Source organism: Rhinatrema bivittatum, chromosome 2, assembly GCF_901001135.1.
Source record: "Rhinatrema bivittatum chromosome 2, aRhiBiv1.1, whole genome shotgun sequence".
NCBI lineage: Eukaryota > Metazoa > Chordata > Amphibia > Gymnophiona > Rhinatrematidae > Rhinatrema > Rhinatrema bivittatum.
The window spans coordinates 280,864,343-280,886,633 of NC_042616.1; the positions used below are offsets into that span (position 1 = coordinate 280,864,343).

At 40.8% G+C, this 22,291-nt stretch overlaps 2 protein-coding genes across 9 annotated transcripts in view; one reads left to right on the plus strand and one right to left on the minus strand.

Annotated features, from left to right (window-relative positions):
• The first annotated feature begins 820 nt into the window (after positions 1-820).
• On the plus strand, positions 821-13,050 carry SEC61G (SEC61 translocon gamma subunit). Of its 2 annotated transcripts, none has more exons than XM_029589579.1 (4): positions 821-978; positions 4,168-4,267; positions 5,467-5,569; positions 12,904-13,050. In XM_029589579.1, the coding sequence occupies exons 2-4, from the start codon at positions 4,174-4,176 to the stop codon at positions 12,911-12,913; spliced, it is 207 nt and encodes a 68-aa protein (XP_029445439.1). In that variant the 5' UTR covers positions 821-978; positions 4,168-4,173; the 3' UTR covers positions 12,914-13,050. The 2 variants fall into 2 exon arrangements, with proteins under 2 accessions (XP_029445439.1, XP_029445440.1); XM_029589580.1 differs by having other exon boundaries at positions 844-1,001.
• Positions 13,051-13,438: 388 nt separating this feature from the next.
• TPK1 (thiamin pyrophosphokinase 1) overlaps positions 13,439-22,291 on the minus strand; it is an 831,917-nt gene continuing 823,064 nt past the window's right edge. For all 7 annotated transcript variants that reach the window (XM_029589578.1, XM_029589572.1, XM_029589573.1 and 4 more), the window contains one exon: positions 13,439-15,045. In XM_029589578.1, coding sequence (XP_029445438.1) covers positions 14,918-15,045 — 128 coding nt within the window. In that variant the 3' untranslated portion in view covers positions 13,439-14,917. The remainder of the gene's footprint in view (positions 15,046-22,291) is intronic.

Here is a 22,291-nt window from a genome sequence, read left to right on the forward strand (position 1 = left end):
CATAGGTAGGGTTGTTACTGTTTTGAGTGTTGGCAGATAGCACTGTGTTGATATGGGAGGACCATGCCCACAAAACATGTTACAATAGGTCTAATGCCATATGAATTCCAAGTTGCAGTTTTCTTGTTGGCATCTCAACAGTGAATGTAACTATCACAACAATGTGTATATTACTTTTTACCGCAGAATGTTATTTTCTTTAATGTAAAATCTGTTGTAGTAAATGCACAATTTAAAATTGTGAATGGGGAGGGGTGCCAAGCTGTAAGGTTTGCCTTGGGCACCTTAATCCCCTTGCAACATCCCTGAATTTAGTACTTCTGGCTCATAATAAATACTAGAGGGCAAGACAGAGGAGAACATAGACTGAAAAAATGCAGAGCTGAGCCGGAGGTCAACATTAAAACATGGATGAAAGGCGGAAAACTGAGCATAGCTAGAAGTGGCTCACCACAGTTAACAATTTTCACGTCAAAGACAGCTCTTGATTATCCAAGAGACTAAGATACGGAAATCGCATTTTGTTTTATTCTCTTGTACGCTAACTGTTCCAGTCTTACTAATTTATATACTACTCTGACAACACATATACTTGATGTCAAACTAATACAATTTGTCTTGAATCTGAATGTAGACACTTCTCCATACGAGCCCTACCCCTGCTGCCCAGAATTAGAGACATAAGAAGCAAAAACAAGCCATCATGTTACAAACATAGAACAGAACGCCCCATTTTATTACTGAATGCGCATGCCCAGTCTTTTTTTTTTTTCCCGGCCGGCGACGTGTTTTGCGTCAAGACTTCGTAAGGCGTGTGACTTCCGTTCCGCCGTCCGCTGACGTCATTGCGCAAGCGCGTGGCGGCTGAGCAACGTCAGCTCTTGGCTAACGGAAGAGACTGCAGGAAGTGCGGACGTGTCTTTAGTGAGGGCCTCGTGCACATTCGTATACCCGGCGACGCGCAGATACGGAGCAAAGGTGCGTGGACTCCCACTCAACAGGTGACGGTTGGGGTGTGCGTGCGCGAGGCCCGGTTCTCGCTTTGGGATATGGAAGGGACGGGCGGGGTGAAGTCGAGTAAACAAAATGTCTGTGAGCTCGGAGTATCTCGCTGAGATGCGCTGCACTCTTACAATGTATAATATAAAACTTATCGGAATGGACTATTGATAATGACTTTTGCTTTCCTGCGATGCTTGGGGAGGGTCCACTGTAGGGAGAGTGGAGAACGCAAGTAGTAAGGTAGGGTGGGGGTACTGTGTAATGGAGTTTAGTAAATGTATTACCGGAGAGATTCCATCGGTCGGACCGGCACGGTTAGAGCCGCTCTGTTCTCCACAACTTCCCTTTTTCCTTCCATCCGCTCTCACCTCATCTACAACCCCTCCCTCTCCCAGCCCTCCTCCACTCTTTTTTCTCTTCTCCAGAACTTCTTACCCTTCCCACTTGTTCAGTCATATCCTCTTCCCTTTCCTTCCCCTTCTCCCCCAGCCCTCCTCCACCCCCTCTTTTTCTGTACTCCACTTTACCCTTCCCACTTACTTACATCCTCTTCCTTCCATCCCTTCTCATCTTCCCTTTCCTTCCCCTCCCACCTCCTCAACCCCTTCCCTCTCCCTCAGCCCACCTCCACTCCCTTTTTCTGTATTCTGCAACTTTACCCTCCCCACTTACATCCTCTTCCTTCCCCTCCCACCTCCTCCACAACCTCGTCCCTCTCCCTCAGCCCTCCTCCACTCCCTCTTCTTCTCTCTGGCCTGCCTGACACTTAGATGCCGCCCTGCTCCATGGGAGGTCTCTGGGGGTCTCTCTCGCGCGCGTGCCTCTCCACTGGGCTCGTTGCTGGCCCGCCCGACTCCCGGTGATGAGGAGTGCGTGCGAGAGACTCCTGGTGACCTCCCGTTTCTGTGTCTGTGCCTGTGCTGCCACCGCTGCTTCTCCCCGTGTGAGAGAGAGAGATACCCCCCCCCCCCCCCCCCCCCCGGAGACCTCCTGTACTGCCGCCACTGCTCCTCCTCGCCATTTCCAAGACAGCTGTCCGCTGGGCTCCCCTCTGACCGACGTGCTCTCTACTGCGCATTTGCGGCATGTCTGTCCAAGCCCATTTATATGGTAGATATATATTTTTTTGTTGTTGTTGTAAATAAATTCATGGATCGTGGTTCTGAACGCGCTGTGAGTTTGACATCTTCCTGTTCTGGGTTTTTCACTCCCTGGCTGTTGGGAATGATCTCAATCTCTCAACTTGTACTGCTATTGCCCTTAGTATTTGCGCACAGACCAAGTGCAATATAGTGCACTCTGCTGCACGCACGGCTTTACACTTGCTTGGACGTGTGTCCAAAACCCCTCATGCAATAAGGGGATTAGTGTGTCCAAAACGTGCATAGCTAATTGCACTCATCACGTGTAAATTCATGTTGAGGAGGCTGTTAGCTATTACCCCTGATGCAAAAAAAAAAGAAAAAAATGTGCAACTTGTGCATTTTTACTCTCAAAAATTAATGCCTACCCCTGGAGCAGATGTTAATGCTTATTTATTTATTTGTTTTATATACGGTCGTTCCAAGATAAGATCACAATGGTTTACAAAGCATTCCATCATTGGGTTTCAAGTTCAACATTCCTATTCTAGGTCATCATTTGTATTCTGGATTAATACAAACAGCTAATACATGGTGTAGGTTATATTCATGCATTATCTAGTTTCATGCATTGTTTAGTTTCTTACAGTTATACCTATTCTAGGTCAACACAACGGCATCAAATGTGTTAATTAAGGTGCAATTTCATTCCAATATCTTATGTCATATGCAGAATGTTGTCTCTTTTTTTTTTTTTTTTACTTTACATCATTCATATCTTTTTTACCCAATTTAATACAATTGTCTAAAGATCTGATAGTGGCCTTGAGGAGCCCCTAAAGTTAACAGAAAAGCTGAAAATACTGCTTTTTTTCTTAACTTTAGGAGAATGGGGAAAAAAATGTAAAAAAAAGTGTTCATTCTCCTAATCCGTGGTTGTGCACAGGTTAGGAAAACGGATGCGCGTACAATTGAGCGTCTGTTACCCAACCTGGACTGACTGCCACCTTTCCTGGGTGCCCGACGCAGAGGAGGCGCTAGGGGTGCACAATTTCCCCTGGCACCTAATTTTTTTTTACCACGGCAGCCTATTTAAATATTGAATTGAGCACCCGGGAGAGGTGGATTGGTGCACATTAGGAGAGTGGGCGCTCAATCATGAAGTACCCGTTTGAAGCCACCAATATTTCATCAGCCTGCAAGTGCTGAAGAGAGCTGCCCCCTGGAGTTGATGGGGGGTAGTGAGGGGAATATATTCTTTTTTAGAGAGTAGAGTGATGCTGAAAGCCCTATGAAATCCACACTCTGTAGTGCTCTTGGCCCATCAGGTGTTAAGCCAAAGAACTATTGCTGGGACTTGTGAGGCCAAATGAGAATGTGTTACTTGCTGAATGATCTCTGTGCTGCTGAGTAGCCTGTGATATCAGTAGTTCTCAGATAAGGACTGACATCAAGGGTCAAAAAAAGCACCCAGCAATTTAGGGCTACTATGTTTAAAGGAGTCTACAAGAAAGCAAGCAAACTACTCCAGCCAGGGAGGCATTCGTCTAAATAGAATCTTACTTTGACCTGTTCCAAAAGGTTGGATATCTGTGCTTTCTGCATGATTCAGGGCCTATGTAGTGAAGATTTTTTCCTTATTTTTCCTATGAGAAAAATACTTAGTACATAAGCTCCTAAGTATGCACATGAAGAGGCTACTGATTGTGGTAAGGAAGGTGGTCAGATTGTATTTGCACCAAGTAGAGCATTTTATTCAACTAATCTGAAGTGCAGTTCCTGTGAAGATTGTAAGCACAAATAGTCAACAGCATACACAAAGGCATGCTGTTTGTTTTTTTTTAATTTTCAAGGGTATTTTGGAACAACTGGGATATCCTGGTGGTTTATTCTGAAGTAATGAACAACTTTCTGTTTTTGGTGTCAATATTTAGTCTTAAGATGTTGCATATATATTCTATGGTATGCTTTATGTTTAGAAAGTTGACAGGATATCTATATTATGTACAGTACAGAGACAAAGATGCTAGTCTGTACATACATTAATACACTGTACATTAGTTTTTTTTTTCTTGTTTTACAGTAAGTCATGGATCAAGTAATGCAATTTGTTGAACCTAGCCGCCAGTTTGTAAAGGATTCAATCAGACTTGTCAAAAGATGCACTAAACCAGATAGAAAAGGTAAGATACCTTTGTAAGGGGAAAGGAGTAAAGATTCTATGCAGCTATATTCAGGACTCTCCAGATTGAAACTTCATGTTACATGTGATGCTTTATCATTTAGAGATCCTGAGTTAGCCAGTTGAAATTAATCTGTCAGTTTTAATGGTATAAACTTGAATTAAATTCAAAGCGCTTACTGGTAATTTAAAACTCGAGCAGGTGTGCAGTGGTTGATATGTGAATCAAGAAGGAACTGGGTGACAATCTCATAGTACATTGTAGAAAGTATATATATTTTTTTCACAAAATATTTATTCAGCTACCATATTGCATATTCATTCAATATTGAAATTCAAAACTTTAACATGACCCAGCCCCTTCTCCAAAAAAACAACACATTTCACTATAGTGGGTAACAGCAATGGTAACATGTAAATCACGGGATAACATACTGAGTACACTTTCCATTCTGCATTTTAAAATTCCTTTTTCAATGATATTTTTATGTAGGGGGGGACTGAAAAATTAAGTGTCTTTTCATGAGCTGGCATCTTACTGCTTTATCTTTTGTAAAATGATAGCTAAGAAAAGAACTCCAACTTAACTGATTTCTCTTTTTGTGCATTAATTAAAGCAACAGTAATAAAACTATAGCAGACTTTTGGGATAATTCTAATGGCAGTTTTAATGGGCAAAATCATTACAATCTTACTCATTCATGTCACCTTGTAATTGGGGGCTTTTACAGTGACTGAATCACTTTTGTAAGGTTTTAATTTTTAAACTTTCTACATGCTGCAGTGGCAGAGATATTTTAAGGTGGCTTATTTGCTAAGATCTACTAATATTTAAGCTCCAACTCAGATTTATATTAAAGAATAAAATACTAGGTGCTAAACAAACTTGCAAGCCATCACTTTTGTGATTTGAACAATAGTAGGATTCTAATATCCTTCCTTTTTAAAACATTCTCTTTCTTGTAATACCAACTCTGAGAGTGTGTTTGAAATATTTAAAGTTGCATCTAGCATATTTCTTTAACTTAAATTTCTTCCCAGTTATTTAAATTCAAGTAGGTCAGTTTTGTCCATACATTGTAGTATGTCCAGTTTCTCAAGCGCGTTAAAACAATGTTCTGGAGATTGTTGCAGTGTATTGTAATTTGAAGTAAATGGAATATGTTGAGATAAAGGCACGTTTCTTATTCTGACTTGCAGAGTTCCAGAAGATTGCTATGGCAACAGCGATAGGTTTTGCAATAATGGGATTTATTGGCTTCTTTGTTAAACTGATCCATATTCCTATCAACAACATCATTGTGTAAGTAAAACGGATCACAGATTTTGCAGGTAGCAAGGGACTTAGGATTATAGTGCTGTCCTCATTTCAACAAATGATGGATGGCTAAAATCTTATGGGGCGGGGGCTGCATTGCTTCTTGCTGATCTGCCAGCAAGATTTAATGTAAAGCCATAACTGGTGCCTTTTCATGATCTGTCAAAAATAAAAATGAGGCAAGTGGCACCTTATAGACTAACCAATTTGTAATTTTTGCTACACCAGACTAACCTGGCTATCTCTTAAGACTGTCAGAAATAAGCTGGTGTTAGTCTAATTCATTTTACTAAAATCTGAATCATTTGATACCCCAGTTAGCATTGAAACATTTCACTATCAAAAGCACTTAAATATTGGTGTTATAGTGAACAAATATTGCTAATATTTATGCAGATATTATTTTTTTAGGTATTTAAATAAAAAATGTTTAGTGTCCCTCTGTCTTTTCTAAATGAACAAACATTTTTTCATTTAAGAAAAATGTTATTTCAAAAAAATTATTTGTAAAGATTAAAACTGCATTTTGTTTGAGGTAGTGCATAATATTGAAAATATATTGCAGTCTGAATTATGTTCAGAACCCATTTCTAAAAAGAGTATGCTTTAACTGGCCCAGTGGCAGTGCTGTGTTGTACACTGCCGTGCTGAGAGCCAAAGTTCAGTCGCCAAGCCAGGACTCTGCCTGGGTCTACTGGGGAGCAAGTGTTCACTGCTGCTGTAGGGGAAGGGAACCCAATAATTTTCACAATAGTGATACCAAATGTCCTGACTTGGGGCCCATAACTGTAGTGGTTTGGAGGGAATCCTGGTGCATGGCCCCCCAGCTTATGACTTTCACTGACCTGAGCTAAATGAGTTAGGAGGGGTTGCACGTCTAGGTAGGCATGAATGAACTCTCATGGGGTTATACCTCAAGAGGCTGATTCTTATTGAGCTGGAAGCCCAAAGCAGCAGGAGGAAACTGCTGGAACTATAAACACATGCTTCATTTGCAGTAGTTGACTAGGTAATATTTTATTTTTATTTATTTTTATTGAGAACAGTATATGTCAGGGCTGGCGAACTCCGGTCCTCGAGTGCCACAAACAGACTAGATTTTCAGAATATCCACAATGAATGTGCATGAGATAGATTTGCATCCAGTGGAGATAGATTTGCATGCACTTTCTCATGCATATTCATTGTGGATATCCTGAAAACCTGGCCTGTTTTTAGCACTTGAGGATTGGAGTTTGCCATCCCTGGTATTTATTCTAATAATAGTCTTGGGTGTCAGTCTTTTTATGTAAGGAGACTTCAAACCAAGATTTCCTAGCGTGTGGACAGATGGACTCAAGACCAGTGAGTTTAAGCTCCCCTGCCAGCAGATGGAGATAGAGCAAGTTGACGTCACAGTATACATAACCCTTCAGTGACCCCCAGCCTGCCAGTATTCTCCATTTCCAGCAGATAGTGGACATGGATCTTCCTATGGGGATTACTTTGAGCTTTTTGAAAGGAGAAATTTGAAATTCTAAATTCAGGAAAAGAAAGCCCCGCTCTCCTGCAGTGATACCTAAAGTTCTCCCTCCAGTTGAGAATTCCTGAGGCAATTTCCATGGCCCCTCAGAGGTGGCCTTGGTCCGGTAGCTGGGTTTCCTGGCGTGGACTTAGCTGCTAGTTCAGCTGAAAGGCAGCAAATGCAGGAGGCCGAGTGCAGTGGTGACGACAGATGCCTTCTCCCCTCGCAGCCAAAGACCATCTCTGTACTCGGCCAGTAAGAATTGAGCTCAGGTAAAGTTTAAAAAAAGAAGTTTTACCTGAATCAGTCAGTTAGAGGGTTTTCAGGACTTCTCTGGTCTCGGTGTGCCATGCTGATGTTTGTTCCCGCTCCTGTTGGGGTTGAAGAACTGGGCAGCCTGGTGGGTTGAGCAGCCCCCCGGTGGGCTTGGCCCCACCCTTAGGCTTTTTTGATTAACGCCGCGTGTTAGGCTGCAGTGGCCATTTTCGCGCGCTCTTGTGCACAATCTGCCCTCTAAAGGCCATCGGTGTGCTCAGTGTGTCGACTTTGCGCATGTGTTGTGCAGTTGGTTTTTGGGTGTGCTTTTTACGTGCACAAACTTTATGTGCTTAACTTGGCGCAAAGGTTGTGTGTGCGCCTTGCTGCTTAGTTTTGGGCTCATTTCATTTTTGAGCGCAAGCCGTTCCGATGCATGTTTACTGCAGAGATGGTGCCAGTAAGCAAGAAGCCTAAGTGTCTTCCTATTTGTGTTGCCTTTCGTATTAGGGCTTCTCAGCCTGACCTGTCTTCTAACCCGTGTCAATGCTGCTCATATGCTCAGGGAGAGTTTTTTCTTCCTCTGATTTTGCTACGCTTGAGGAAATAGACCAGCTGATGGAATGGGGCAGATGGTCATCTGCAGATGATCTCGGCCTCTCACATTGCAGGAAAAGACAACGTAAGAGCAGACTTTCTCAGCATGTTACCATAGTTCATTGGATTAAGGTGGTGGTCACGGCCGCATATGTGGAAAGCCATTGCCTATTCAGTAGGGCTTATTCTACTACGGTTCAGGCAGTGTCATGGGCAAAGGTTAGTCTGGTGTCTCCCATCATTATCTGCGATATGGTCCTCCTTACACACTTTTTCCAGGTTTTATCGTCTGGATATGCAGGCTTTGCATGTGCGGTGTTGACTGGACCGTGGGCAGCCTCCCAGCCTGTTGGGGAATAGCTTTGGTACATCTCACTGGTTCTGAGTCCATCTGTCTACATGCTAGGAAATGGAGAAATTACTCTCCTGACAATTTCGTTTTTCTTAGTGTAGACAAATGTACTCAGCTTCCCGCTCTCGGTTGCTGCATGAGTGTGTCAATAGTCTTCCTGTTTGGCTCTGGTTCCCAAGGGTTTACTGGTAAGTGTTCATCAAGTCCCTAGTTTGGGGTACGTAGAATCTTATGTCAGTTCAGTGTTTATGGTTGGTTGAGTACAGTTCCGGTTATCTGTCTTTAATCATATTTTTGGTAGTCTGTCCACATTTGCTTTTGAAGAGAATACTGGCAGGCTGGGGTCACTGCAGGGTTATATATACTGTGACGTCAGCTTGCTCTGTCTTCATCTGCTGGCAGGGGAGCATATACCCATTGGTCCTATGTCTATCTGTCTACAGTAAGGAAAACAAAATTATCAGGTAAGTAATTTCTCTAATATCTATAAAAGACTCCTGTTTTCTCCAGGTTTAGTAGAACTGCTAGAACCTTTTGTTTTTAAGAAAACTACCCAATATAAGATAATACGCTTATGTCAGGTCAGTATGGTAGAAACACTTCACTGTGGCCAATATCAAACATTTCCCCTGTTGACCTAATCACAAAGTCACTGCCCTCTCACTTCCCAGCAGCTTGCAAGAAAGCAGAGCTGGTGGCCTAGCATGTTTCTGCTCCTTCTCATTCCTGCTTGGTTTCAACAATCAACTCTGAACATTTCTGTAGAGCATTGCATATTCAAACAGCTTTTCTGTGAATTGTGGAGAACAGGTGCCAGCAGCAGGAGAAGTAGGCTGTCTTGTCATAAGTAGCCATAAGGTGAGGGTGATATCCGATGGTGCCGATACAGACCCAGCTGTCAGAGCTCAGTAAAGTTTTACACTCACTAAAATCTCTTAAGATTTTGTTTCATCAAATTCTTTAGCTTGATTATGCTTCTTTGCATCTTTTTTTTTTTTTTTTTTGCCTGCTATTTCAGTACTCCCTCAACAGAGCTTTTCAATTTTAGGAAAAAAAAGGAATGGAAAAAGCCAAGGCCAAGAAGACCGCAGTCAGTGTTTTAAGGCCTGAATTTATGGGCGCTGGATGTCTATTACATATAAACATATTGTTTGCTATCACTTCCTGGGCCCAGATATACCTCCAACTTCTGCTGTTCTAGTAGGATGTTCCTGGGCATACAACACTACCTTACCTGGAAAATAGAGGCCCTGTGAAGGTGCCCTCTGGCAAGACCCTGAAGCCATGGTGCGAGGTATAGCAGTAGAGCAGCTCCTCTTCTAAGAGCAAGACATTGACAGACTCACAGCTCATAAAGTCAAAGTGGAATTTTTCTTCCCCTTTTTCTCACATATTTGGGAAAGCTCCCTATTCCATAGGGCTGGTTCCCAGATCCATAATGGGTTGAGCATGCACAGAAAGAGGCACTAAATAGGCATAAGAGATCTTCTCTGGGGCTGTCCCAACACCAAAGAAGCTAGTGCTATTGAGGATCTGACAGAGATGAAATATCTTCCGGTAGCTTGAAAGCTTAACCTAAAGTAGAGGGTCCAAGCCTCCTAGGTTTTGGGATTGTCCAGCTGCCGCATCTTTCTCAGGTGGTAGAGTCAGCATTAAAGTGTTCACAAACTGCCTTGCTGTGTGGTTGCACAGATTCATTGATAGGCATTCCTGCATCTTCCCATTCTTAGATGATCGGTTTGTGACAGGTCCATCTTCAACCTGAGTTTTGGAGTCCTCAGACAACCATCCAGATTCTCCAGTCCCTGGGTTTCCTGGCCAGCTTAGTCTAAATTGATTCTGTCTCAAAGAATTCAGTTCATAGGAGCCTGGATAGACTTGCTTCAGGAGAAGGCATTTCTTCCTGTTGAATGAGAAGTATTGCTGATGAGCTTAATGAGGTCTTTTCTAGAGCAGGACAGAGCCTTAGCAAAGTTGGCCCTGGTTGTTCTCTGACATGGTCACAGTGTTGCATGTATTTTCTCTGACTTGTCTGCACATGCAAGGCCTTGAGTGGGCCATCTGAAGCTAGTGGGATCTACTCAATTAACCGTTATCCCATCCGATCTTTGTAGCCCTTCTCACCTACTCTTGGGCAAGAGAATCTTGATCTACAAGGACAACTGGGCAGCTATGTTCTATATAAATGGGGAGGTATGCCCTCCAAATCTGGTTGTGGACTGGCCCTTACAGTGCTCAGCTCCAAGGGACCTGCCTTCCTGGAATTCAGAATGTTTGTGTACTGCCTCAGCAGAGTACTGCAACCATATGACTAGACCTTGAATCAAAGGGTTATGGACGATTTGGTCAATCACCAGGGAATGCCAGTGATCGACAACAGAAAGGGCAAAGTTCTACTTCATGTGTTCAAGTATCTAGAGATCAGCTCCTGATGCTTTTGTGCCAACCTGGAACACCAGTCTACTCTATGAATACCTCTTATCACCAGACTGTCCAGACGGCCCTTCAGGACATAGCAAAGATAATCCTCATAGCACCGGCCTAACCACGACGAGTGAGGTATCCTATCTCGTCAGCCTTTCAGTTTAATCTTCAGTTGCATTGGGAATGTCTCTAACTTTAATCACACAGGAGGACAACAGTCTGCCATCACTGGCCCTCACTGCATGGATGTTGAACGCACAATAGTTCTTCCTTACTCATTTTGAAGGAGGTGAAATATAAACTGATTTCAGCTAGAAAGCTTTCAACCAAAAGACTGCACAGTTTCAAGTGGAAGAACTTTACGACATGGTGTGGGTCCAGCCAGCTGTATTCCTTCTACTGTCTTCAGGCCTTAGCACTTCTTCAGTCAAGGTTCACCTCTGTGCCTTTGCAGTGTGTGACCAGCAAGTGGAGGAGGCTCTGATTCTTTCCACCCTTTAGTTCCAAATTTCATTAAAGAGGCATTCTAAGTCTTCAGTTAGTAAATATCCAGTGTCTTGGGCCCTCACCATAGTCCTAGCTCAAATCAGGAAATGTTCCTTCAAACCTCTTGAATTGGTGGACTTGAAATTCCTCACCGGTAAAGTTTTGTGTGGCCATCACCTTGTCACCAAAAGTAAGCAAATTATGGGCCCTAGTTTCATATTCACCATACTTGCAATTAGAGTTCTGCAAACTCACCCCAACTTTTTTTTTACAAAAGCGGTATCTGCTTTCTAAATTAAACAAGCTATTATGCTGCCAACATACTTTCCAAGATCACATGTGCACAAAGAACAGCCTCTTCATGCATTGGATTGTAAGAGGGTCCTGGCATATCTAAAGAGAACCCAACCTCACTGTTGGGCTTCTCAAACCGTTAATGTCTTTTGATCCTAATAGATTGGGAAGGGTAGTTGTTAAACTCTGTAATTTGTCTAGTGGATTATATAGCATACTACTACATACTGCCTGGCTTATACATTACAGACTCTTTCAAGGCTCACCAAGTGAGCTGTGGTGATTTTAGTGACTCATTGAAAACATTTGCAAATCTGCTGCTTAGTTGTCTGTTCACACTTTCATGATCCAGTATTGTCTGGACAGCATGTTCTGGGAAGACAGTAACTTTGGACAAGCTGTTCTATGCAGCCTGTTCCAGTAGTCCACACTCCACAGATAAGGCTGGACAATCTTTAAGTAACTGCTATGAAATGCAGTACTCGGCTTGTGATTCATTCCTGCTTGTCAATAGAGAAAGCATGTTTTGCTGTAAGCAGGGTTCTCCATAGACAACAGGACAAATTAACTGTGCTTAATACACACGCATCTCCCTGGAGAGTAAACTACATTGCTTAAGCTCTGGAAGAGATTGCATGGGCATTCTCAAGCATGCTCAATAACTTTTACTGAGCTCTGAGGGCTGGGTTCATGTCGGCACCATCGATGGCTGATTCATCCTCCTGTCTATGGAGCACCCTGTTTACAGGTAAGCAGACTTGCTTTAGAAAAGCACAAGGCTGCTGATTCTGCTTTCTTACTGAGAGGGGATGTGATGAGGTTTAGACTTTGGCCACAGCTATAAAATGGGTTTTTAGACATGAACCAAAAAATCCCTCCCTTGTCTTATATTCAGGCCAGTGCAATACTAGATTTAGTATAGTCATTTTTTTTTTTTAACATTTTTGCTGAGTGATATCTGCCATGTTAAGATTGGAACATGTACAAAATGCATTGGCAGAAGTGTGTCTACTTGGATCAGGGGTGGGCAATTCTGGCTCTCGAGGACTGCAGATCAGTTGGGTTTTCAGGATATCCCTAATGAATATGCATGCAATAGATTTGCATACAACTAAGGCAGAAGGCATGCAGATAACTCTTATGTATATTCATTAGGGATATCCTGTAACCCCAACTGGTTTGCGGCCCTCGAGGACTGGAATTCTTCCTCCCTGACTTAGATGATATTAAAGACTGGAGAATAGCAAGGGTCTGGGTTTTCTTGTGCTAATTGATAGCACTGCATACCTTTTTATAGCCTATTGTATGTATTGTAGTTTTAATACATTAGCAGTATCTGGTAAGCAGTTTGAAGTTTTCATTCACTTTGTCTACTATACAATTTTTCTTTTTTTTTATGTCTGGCAGAGGCGGCTAAACACTTTTGTTGGTTCAACATTGTGACTTGCGCTTGGGAATGATGGTGATGAGAGAGAAGGCAGACAACATTCATTTTTTTATAATCCATGTATATTTTTATTTGGCTTTATTCATTTAATAAAAATATGGAAGAAACTTCATGTTGCACTTTGCATTTTTTCACAGAACAGGAGCTGAGTGGCTGAGTGGCTTGTTACAATATCCATACTGGTCAAGTTACAACTTTATAAGTAAACAATGCATGACCCTTTGCTAGTGCATTTATATTATGATAAAGCATTTTATTTCATATAGTTTTTGATGTGGATTTGAAGAGGGTCAGGTAGTCCAGTCACATTTTACATTAACTTGAGAGTTAACTGTATTTCATTTTGTCACAACTAATGATCTTGGCACAAGATTGATTATAAAAATATTACATTATACATTCATTTGTAAACCTGATAGCACATTTACATTTGTCCCTTTTTCTATTGATTTTTACAAATGTTAACTCAGACCATCAAGAAGGTAAGAACTTGTGTACCCATGATTGCTAATTGAATTAAACTTTACCAGGAGCCAATAAAGATCAGGCAAAAAGGCAATGAGAAGGTTGAAATGCAGTGCTTATGTACCATGAGCCATGAATTTTTTTTTTTGGTTTACTTCACATCTCTGATTTTTGTTCATGCATTCAATATCAACATTAAAATAGATTCCTGTCTGTTTACATGTAACTTGACTCATTGCTTTCTTTTGGAAAGGTAGCCCTCAGATTTCTCACTGATAGAATACTTTAGCAGAAAAATAGCACTGATGGACAAATGTACTTAACATGCTTCAAGATAAATGTGTCACTTATGAATCCATATGGGAGTCACTCTGCTCCAGGTCCAGTATAACTGTTATGAGGCTCCCTCTATTTTTGTCCTGATTACTAAATTTGTTATTGCTTTTGATATTTTACTTTTTGCTTGACAGAAAACCTCCAGTGGTATTTTGAGTTGTGTTCTATTTTTGTAGTTGTATGTAGTCTGTTACTTAGATAAGTAGCTTAAGAAATAGCCATTACTTATCACTATGCAATAGATGCATGGGATCTATTTACTATTTAGGATCTTGCCATGTATTATTTCTTATTGTGGCTATTTTATTTTGGCTCTTATATTTCTTATTACTATGCATGCATGAGTATTATGGTGTTCAATTAATTACTTTATACAGAATGGCATAAACTTGTCAGAAGGTTTAATTGGCTAACTTCGGAAGTTGGCCAGTTAAAGCTCACTTTTTAGAAATTTCCCCTATCCTCAAATTCCTAAATTTACCTATCTGAAAGCACAAGTTGGCAAAATTTAGCTGAGCAAAAAATAAGGCTGCTCCAGGGGCATTCGTAGGGCATGCTTATGACTTAGCAAGTTAGCGCTTATGTTCAACATTAACCACCTACATTTACCTGGGCAACACCAGCTATACAAACAGCTCACTTAAATTTAGTAGGTCCAGTTTTTCCTGGCTAGAGTTAAAGGAATTTTTTAGCACAAAAGCAAGCCAGTTAGGTGTGGCCGAAAATTTCCTAAAGATAGCTGGCTAAAATTAACCAGGTCTTTAAAAATTATCTCTTCTGCTTTCTACTTTTTTAAAATGCCATTCCTGTTGAGCTAGTTGAGAATTAGGCTTACATTGTAGAGTGTTTTTGATCTGAAGACCCATTATCTGAAACAAAAGATCATGGCCCATGGCCTGTGTTTTCTGGAAAATCTCTCATTGATCTGTAATTTATAACCACAAAATTCCTATTTCCCAGACCTTCCCTTATCTAGAATGAACTTGCTCCCAACTATATACTTGTTTGGCTTTTATGAGATGCCAACTAATTAGTGATTTTTTTTTTTAAATACATAAACTGCATGAGTTCTGAAAACTCTAAAAAGATGAATGAATACATATAGAAATAGGTTTGCTTTGACATACAAGCTGAACTTTGCAGCTCTCCTGTAAAAGGTTGACTACCAGAACTTTAGTCTTCTGTCTTCTTTATACCCATGGTCCAAATCAGAGGATTGTCTGTTTCCACAGTCACTACACCATTTCCATTGTAGGTGTTGGAGGTGCTGACCAGTGTTCCAAACTTCAACACGTTGTTGGCTAGAGAGAAAAAAATTGAAGCATTATGCTGCTAAGTTATTTGCTTTTAAACAAAAGGAGTGGAGGAGTGGCCTAGAGGTTAGAGCAGTGGGCTCCAGCCCAGGGAAACCCAGGGTTCAAATCCTGCCTCAGGTACAAAATTAGATTGTAAAGCCCTGTGTAGATAGGGAAAATACCTATAGTACCTGAATGTAATCCACTTTGAAGTGCAAAAAAAGCAGAATCTAAAAATCTAAAAATAAATGACCTATCTCAGCCCCCTAAAGGAGAGGAAGAACTTCCATTGTTCACAAAATAACTACTTTATTCAAATAATGAAAAACTGTCATGTTTATTTCTCAACAGGCAATAACTTCAGTTTTATGAATTAAAATTAGTTTTTAAAAGAAATTTTATGAGAAATGTCAGTTACAGCTCTTCTAATAAAACAAAATATATATTTATTATAATGATGAAAGCCATGTAACCTGTATCAATTGTTTCTATGCTAGCATTGTGTGACAAAGATTTTTCTGTCTGTAAAAATAAGAACATAAGAATCTGCCATATTGGGTTACACCAAGGGTTCCTCAAGCCCAGTATGCTGTTCCAACAGTAGTCAACATTGAAGAATGTCTACCAAAGTCAGTGAGCAAACAAAAAGAAATAGACCTGTCACCTTAGAAGTAGAGATACTATATTCACAGTCAAATTTCAAATGATACTTTATTCATTGTACAATTTCAAATTATGCTTGGAATAATGCCCAACTCAGGCTGAGTTTCGCCCAGAAAGGGTTGCATCAGGGGCTAAAAGATACTTAAAATAAAAAATAAATTAAAAACATTTAAAAAAACATTCAAATTGTATAGACAATACATAAAACCAAATAATAAAGAATGCAAAAATAACTAAATAAAATTAAGCACAAACTGCTATATCTCATATATCCAAATCATGAAATTAGAAATAAAAACTAAACAAAATTTGTGAAAATATATGTAAAACAGGACAAAAATACAGTGAAAACATTAAAATGTAAAATCAATGTAAATTCTATTTGATTTTAAATAAAATGCAAATGTAGTGCTAAAGAGAAATGGCTTAAAAGATGAGCAATAAATGCATACATGCATTCTGTGAAATCACTTATTATGAATTTGATAAAAATGTGTATATATAAAAAAAAAATAACTGTGCCTATCCTGGTGAACAAAAATATGTAAATACATATGTTTAGTGATTAATGCATATCAAAGCAGATGAGTGCGGCTGGATAAAATTTGTAGTACTGTAGGCGTGAAATATAATTAAATATAAACAACATGAATATATTAGTCTTACCAAACTAAAAATAGCCTGATGGTGTATCCCTGACAGCAAGGTTAGTGAATTGCAGGAGGAGCTGAAAATAACCATAAATTGGCACCAAAAATTTCATCCTACCTAACGTCCTGAGAACCCAGCACAACCTAAAAACATTCAAAAAAGACCTAAAAACACTGTTTCGCAAACTCTACACTGACCTTCAGACGTCTGATCATCCCAACTCTCAATTGAACTCTCTATATACCTCTTAATACTTCTCTCCAATCTGAACCTGCATACCCTCCTCATCCAACCTAATAATGCTTTCTGGACTTGATATGTTTTTTTCTGAAAATGTTCACATTGTTATACTGTTGCACAATTGCTAAGAAAAATGTATACTTTGTAAACCGTTATGATGGCTCCACCGAATGACGGTATATAAAACTCAACAAATAAATATAAAAGGAAAACGCTGTTAAAAGCACACATTGCTCACGCTAACGAGAAACAGCAGTAACTCGCAGAAACATTGTGGGTGTAGTAAAAGTGGTCACCGGTTAAATATTGATATATAAACACTGCTGAAGGGGGGAAAAGCAAATAAAGCATTGGGCTATATGTTGTGCCCAGATTAACCTATAATGGTAATTCAATTGAGATCGCAGTCTAACCTTTTCAAAATTCTAAAATAAATCTATAAATGAAACGTGATATCTTACACTTGGTTTTTTTTTTAAGGGTGATAAAAAAAAAAAATCTGTTAAATGCAACGCCTTTAATTCTACACTAGCTTATAACAGTACTATCACAGAGGCAGTACCAGTGGAGCGGAGGTCCTCAAAACAAAAAACATATATTATCAGTCTAACGTAAATATATCGGTCAAATGCTGGTATAGACAACACACATAACACCGTACTGGCTAATAGCAGCATTAGTATCGCAGAGGCAATACCGGTGGAGCAAAATGACATATAGAAAAATAGGGTGTAATATAAAAATAAACAAAAACAGACTTACAAACTGAGCCTGAAAGAACATGTAACAAAATAGATTAGAAAACTTAAGATGAGGAGCAATAAATGGAGGTATACTAACTTGCTCCGTCTAGACTGACGGCGGAGTCCCCCTCACTAGAGTGGTAGTGATATGCCAGAAGTGCTAATATACAAAAATTGGCGCCAAAGTATATTGAAGACCACACAACGATAAATCAGAGCCAATAAAACAAATAAGGGTAATAGGATGTGGTGTGTAAAGATATGTAAAAAGTGCAGTAATAAAAGGTGAATTAAGAAAAGAATGATCAGAAAATATGTGCAGTGTAAAAAAAAAAATTTTTTTTTTCCCATAAATATAAATCTTAAAATATATTAATACAGGTACAAATGCATGCATACATAGTAGTAAGAAATATAAGAGCCAAAATAAAATAGCCACAATAAGAAATAATACATGGCAAGATCCTAAACAGTAAATAGATCCCATGCATCTATTGTATAGTGATAAGTAGTGGCTATTTCTATAGGGCCAGATTTTATAACATGCCCGTGGGCGTAGATTTGTTCACACAAACAAATCTACGCCCAATTTTATAACATGCGCGCGCTGCCGCCCCTGGAATGCCCATTTTTTTTCAAGCCCCGGGACTTACACGCATCCCGGGACTTGCGTGCACCGCCGAGCTTATGTGCGCAGGGGGAGGCAGGGGTAGGTTTTTGGGGGTTGCGCGCGTATCCCACCCCTTTTTCAAAGCCCTGGGACATACGTGCTTCCCGGGGCTTGCCCGCATTGCCGAGCCTATGCAAAATGGGCTCTGCGCACGCAGGAGCAGGTTTTCAGGGTTACACGCGTAACACTTTGAAAATCTGCCCCATAGTCTACCAAACATTTGGTCAAAAATATTTGAAAAAGGCAAGTCTGTTTTTGTACCAGATATAGCCACACTCCTGTGTTTTTTTTGTTTTTTTTTCTGGCAGATCTTTCAAGATTCTATGGCATGTTTGTATAAAATTTCATATCTCACACTATGCAAAATTACAATGAATAAAATAGTTGTTGAAAGAGAACTGATTTGTTTAGCCACGAAACTTCTGATTTTATAGCTCTCTATTATATCTCCTTCTCAACTATTTCTTCTCCAAGCTGAAGAGCTGTAAATTCTTTAGCCTTTTCTCATAAGTAGAGGCCTGCTTTTTTTTTTCCCTTGAATTTCAGGGTTTGACAAGAAGAAAAACAAGAGAAAATCAATAGAAATAAATTGACTCATTTTTCCAGGTAAACATCACTTTATTTTGATGGACAGAAGCAAGGGCTATAAAACAATTTTCTGTTGATAAGAAGGGCTGAATTAGCCATGATTTGTGGGTGACATCATCTGCTGGCCCTGAACAGATCTGTCTTCAAGCTAGTACTTTAGCTCTACTGAGCATGTGTGGGAGTTTTTGTCTGCTTTGCATGGATGGCTTTGCTGTCCCTTTACATGTATATCCTTAGTCTTTCAAATCCTTTCTACTTGCTATTTCTACTCTGCTATTTATTTATATATTTAAAACATAAAAGGGAACTTTAGTGCCAACAAATTTTCTCAAACATGGCATTGAAGAAAACAATTAGCAGCTTCAAATCCTGCTCAGGTGGACAAATCATGTTCATAATAGCCATGTCCTCTGCTACATCTGCCTTGGTCCGGACCATGACCAGCGAAACTGTTCTGTGTGTGGTCGACTGTCTCCAAGATCGCAACGATCACGAGCAGCAAAGATTGCTATCCTACGGCCAAAAGGTCAGCTTCGGGAATTCTCTCAGTTTCCCTTGCAAGCAGCCAGAGCAAGTTCTCGGGTAGAAGAACATAAGAACATGCCATACTGGGTCAGACCAAGGGTCCAGCAAGCCCAGCATCCTGTTTTAAACAGAGGCCAAACCAGGCCATAAGAACCTGGCAAGTACCCAAAAATTAAGTCTATTCCATGTTACTGTTGCTAGTAATAGTGGCTATTTTCTAAGCCACTTATTTTATAAGCTTTTCCCAACGTGATGACCTAGACTGGTCAGCTCCAATTACTTCGAGTTCCAGACTCCACATTCTTCAGAGCTGGTTAGAATGCCAACCAAGGCAAAGCACCGGGACTCTTCAATACACTTAAAGGTAGATTTAAAAAAAAAAAAAACAAAACAAAACACAATCATTTTATAACATAAGCGCGTCCACGCACATGTTATAAAATATGCACGCACATGACTGCCGGATTTTTACATCTGCGGGCAGCCCACGATTCGTGGGGGGGATTTTCAAAAGTATGTGTGGGGATGCGATCAGGCCTTTGCCCAATTCTCTCCCAGTCTGCTCCTTAGCCCTACTTACCTGACCCCTAAACTAACCCTACCTTCCCCCCTTCTTTTTTTTTTTAATTTTCATGCTTACTGCTCATCGGGAGGAGAAGTAAACTCTGTGCACCGGCCAACTGCTGGCACGCTCTTCCCTGGGACAGCGGCTAATGGTGCTGTCCCAGATGGCCCCTTTGCCCACACCCCCTGGCCCTGCCCCTTTTGCAGGGCCTAGCACTCAACGCGTAACGGGCCTAAAATGCACGCGGCACGTGCAAGGCCCAACCACGTGCATAACCCTGTTTTTACGCTCATGGCCCTTTTAACATAGGGCCTTTAGTGCATTCTGCCCCAGTGCCTTCTAAAAAGAAGAAAGATACAATGCAGCAATGATTGAAATCTGTCCTTTAAAAAGTGTCACTTTTGTAACTTCATGGAGCTGCAAGCTGCAACAGATCGCCTGACACAAGGAGCATCAGACAGCTTAACACAAGCTGCTTTGGGATGCTTGATGTATGAGTATTGGACATACCATTGTATGGTGCTACCCGGCACGCACACATGTACGCCCGATTTTATAACATGCGCGTGAATGTTATAAAATCCTGGGTCGGCGTGCACAAGGGGGTGCACAATTGTGCACCTTGCACACGCCGAGCCGCATTTCCTTCCCCCGTTCCCTTCCCCACCTACCTTTTCCTTTTTTCAGTTCTGTTTCACAACTTCCTTCAGCCCTGGGGCTGAAGGAAGTTGCGTGTGCCGGCCAACTGCGCGGGATCCCATGCACAGCAGCAAATGGCCAATAATTCTTATCAGTGGAAAAGAGCAAGTTTGCTTATTGTAAACACTGTTTTTTGTAAATAGGATGAATGAGCCATGAGATGCTTGCTCTTCTAGAAGACTATCCTGTTTAGCTTTGATATAGACTGAGGAGAGTCTGGGGCAATGCTTTTGTGGAAACTCCTGCATTTGCTCAGTAGAGCTTAAAGCTCTAGTCCCACTCTGTTTTTTTGAGATGTGACTCGAATTGTACACAGTACTCTAGGTTTGGTCACACCATGGAGTGATACAGAGGTATTTATTTAAAAATTAATATGCTGCATTGTCCTCATGGCAAGTGGTTAACAAGCAGTTAAAATTCATGAAATGTTATAATACAATCAAAACAAGTCACAGATATAAAACAATACATCAACTCAAACCTCCACAACCAGAAAATATACATTACCAAATTCCTTTAAATGCCTCTTTAGAGCCTTGGGGATCGATTTTAAAAGGTGCGCGTGCATCCACGTGCATGCAGTTGCCGGCGCATGCACAAGGACGCTCCGATTTTATAACATGCGTGCATGTGCAGACCTGAAAATCTGGCACGCAGGAGGGGAAATTTTTATAAAAATACACACGGCAATACGAAAGGGCCTAGACTAGTTCCCTCCCAATCCGCTCCGATTAAGGAGCAGACTGGGAGGGAACTTCCCTAACCTTCCCAGCTTTTCCCCTCTCCTCCCTGGCCCCTAAACCTACCCTAGCTATCCCACCATTTTTTGTTTTTATACTTACTGCTCCTACGGAGCAGAAGTAAATTCCATGTGCTGACCTGGGATAGCGTCTAATGGCGTTCTCCCAGTCTGCCCCCCCCCCCCCCCCCCCCCCCCCGGCCCACTCCTTTCTTCAGGCCTGGTACTTCTGCACGTAACCCCAAAATTATACACACACAAGGCTTTTAAAATATGGGCTTTACTAAATTTCTTCAAAGAAAGCTATTTGTGAAGCAGCTCTGATAACTGATTCCAGAACAAAGGACTGTTTACAGCAAATGATCTATTATGAGGCTCTGATATCCTTATGGCACATGCCAACAGCACATAGAGTATATGCCTGTCTATTGATCTTTGGTTTCTCGCAGGCCTGTATAGTTTGACTGGAGCTGATACATTCAGGCACTTCACCATGGATCAATGTCAGCACCTTGAAGCTCACTTGCCATTCAAATGGCAACCAATGCAAGGCACAGAGAACTGGAGTGAGATGATCAAACTGACTTGCTCTGGTATGGATACATATGGCTGAGTTTTGAACGACCTGAAAAGCGTTTAAGGTTTTATTCTCCATTCTTTTCCTAGTAATTCCTAACATCATCCGCCACAAACGGAGGTGAGGATTTCAATGTATTGTGCATGATGATGACTAGATCCTTTTCCTGAGTGGTGATTCCTAATAAGGAACATATGTAACTACAGTCTGGATTATTTTTCTCTATGTGCATCATTTTGCACTTGTCCACACAATTCCATCTGCAATTTGGATGCCCAATTTTTCAAGGTCGTCCTGTTATTTATCACAATCTGCTTGTGATTTAACTACTTGGAATAACTGTCATCTGCAAATTTGATTACCTCACTCATTTTCTTTTCTAGATCATTTATAAATATGTTAAAAGTACATGTCCCAGTATAAAACGGGCTGGGGCACCCAACTGTTAACACATCCCATTGAGAAAACTATCTGGTTTTACTGTTTCCTATCTTTTAACCAGTTTGCAATCCGCTATAGGACATTGCCTCCTATCCTATGGCTTTTTAACTTTCTCAGGTGTGTCTGAGGAGGGACTTTATGAAATGCCTTC

Excerpts from the sequence above, each read along its gene's own strand:
- SEC61G (XM_029589579.1), top strand. The coding sequence starts at position 4,174 with ATGGATCAAGTAATGCAATTTGTTGAACCTAGCCGCCAGTTTGTAAAG. Across the intron at positions 4,268-5,466 it reads CACTAAACCAGATAGAAAAG|AGTTCCAGAAGATTGCTATG; the intron begins GTAAGATACCTT and ends TCTGACTTGCAG.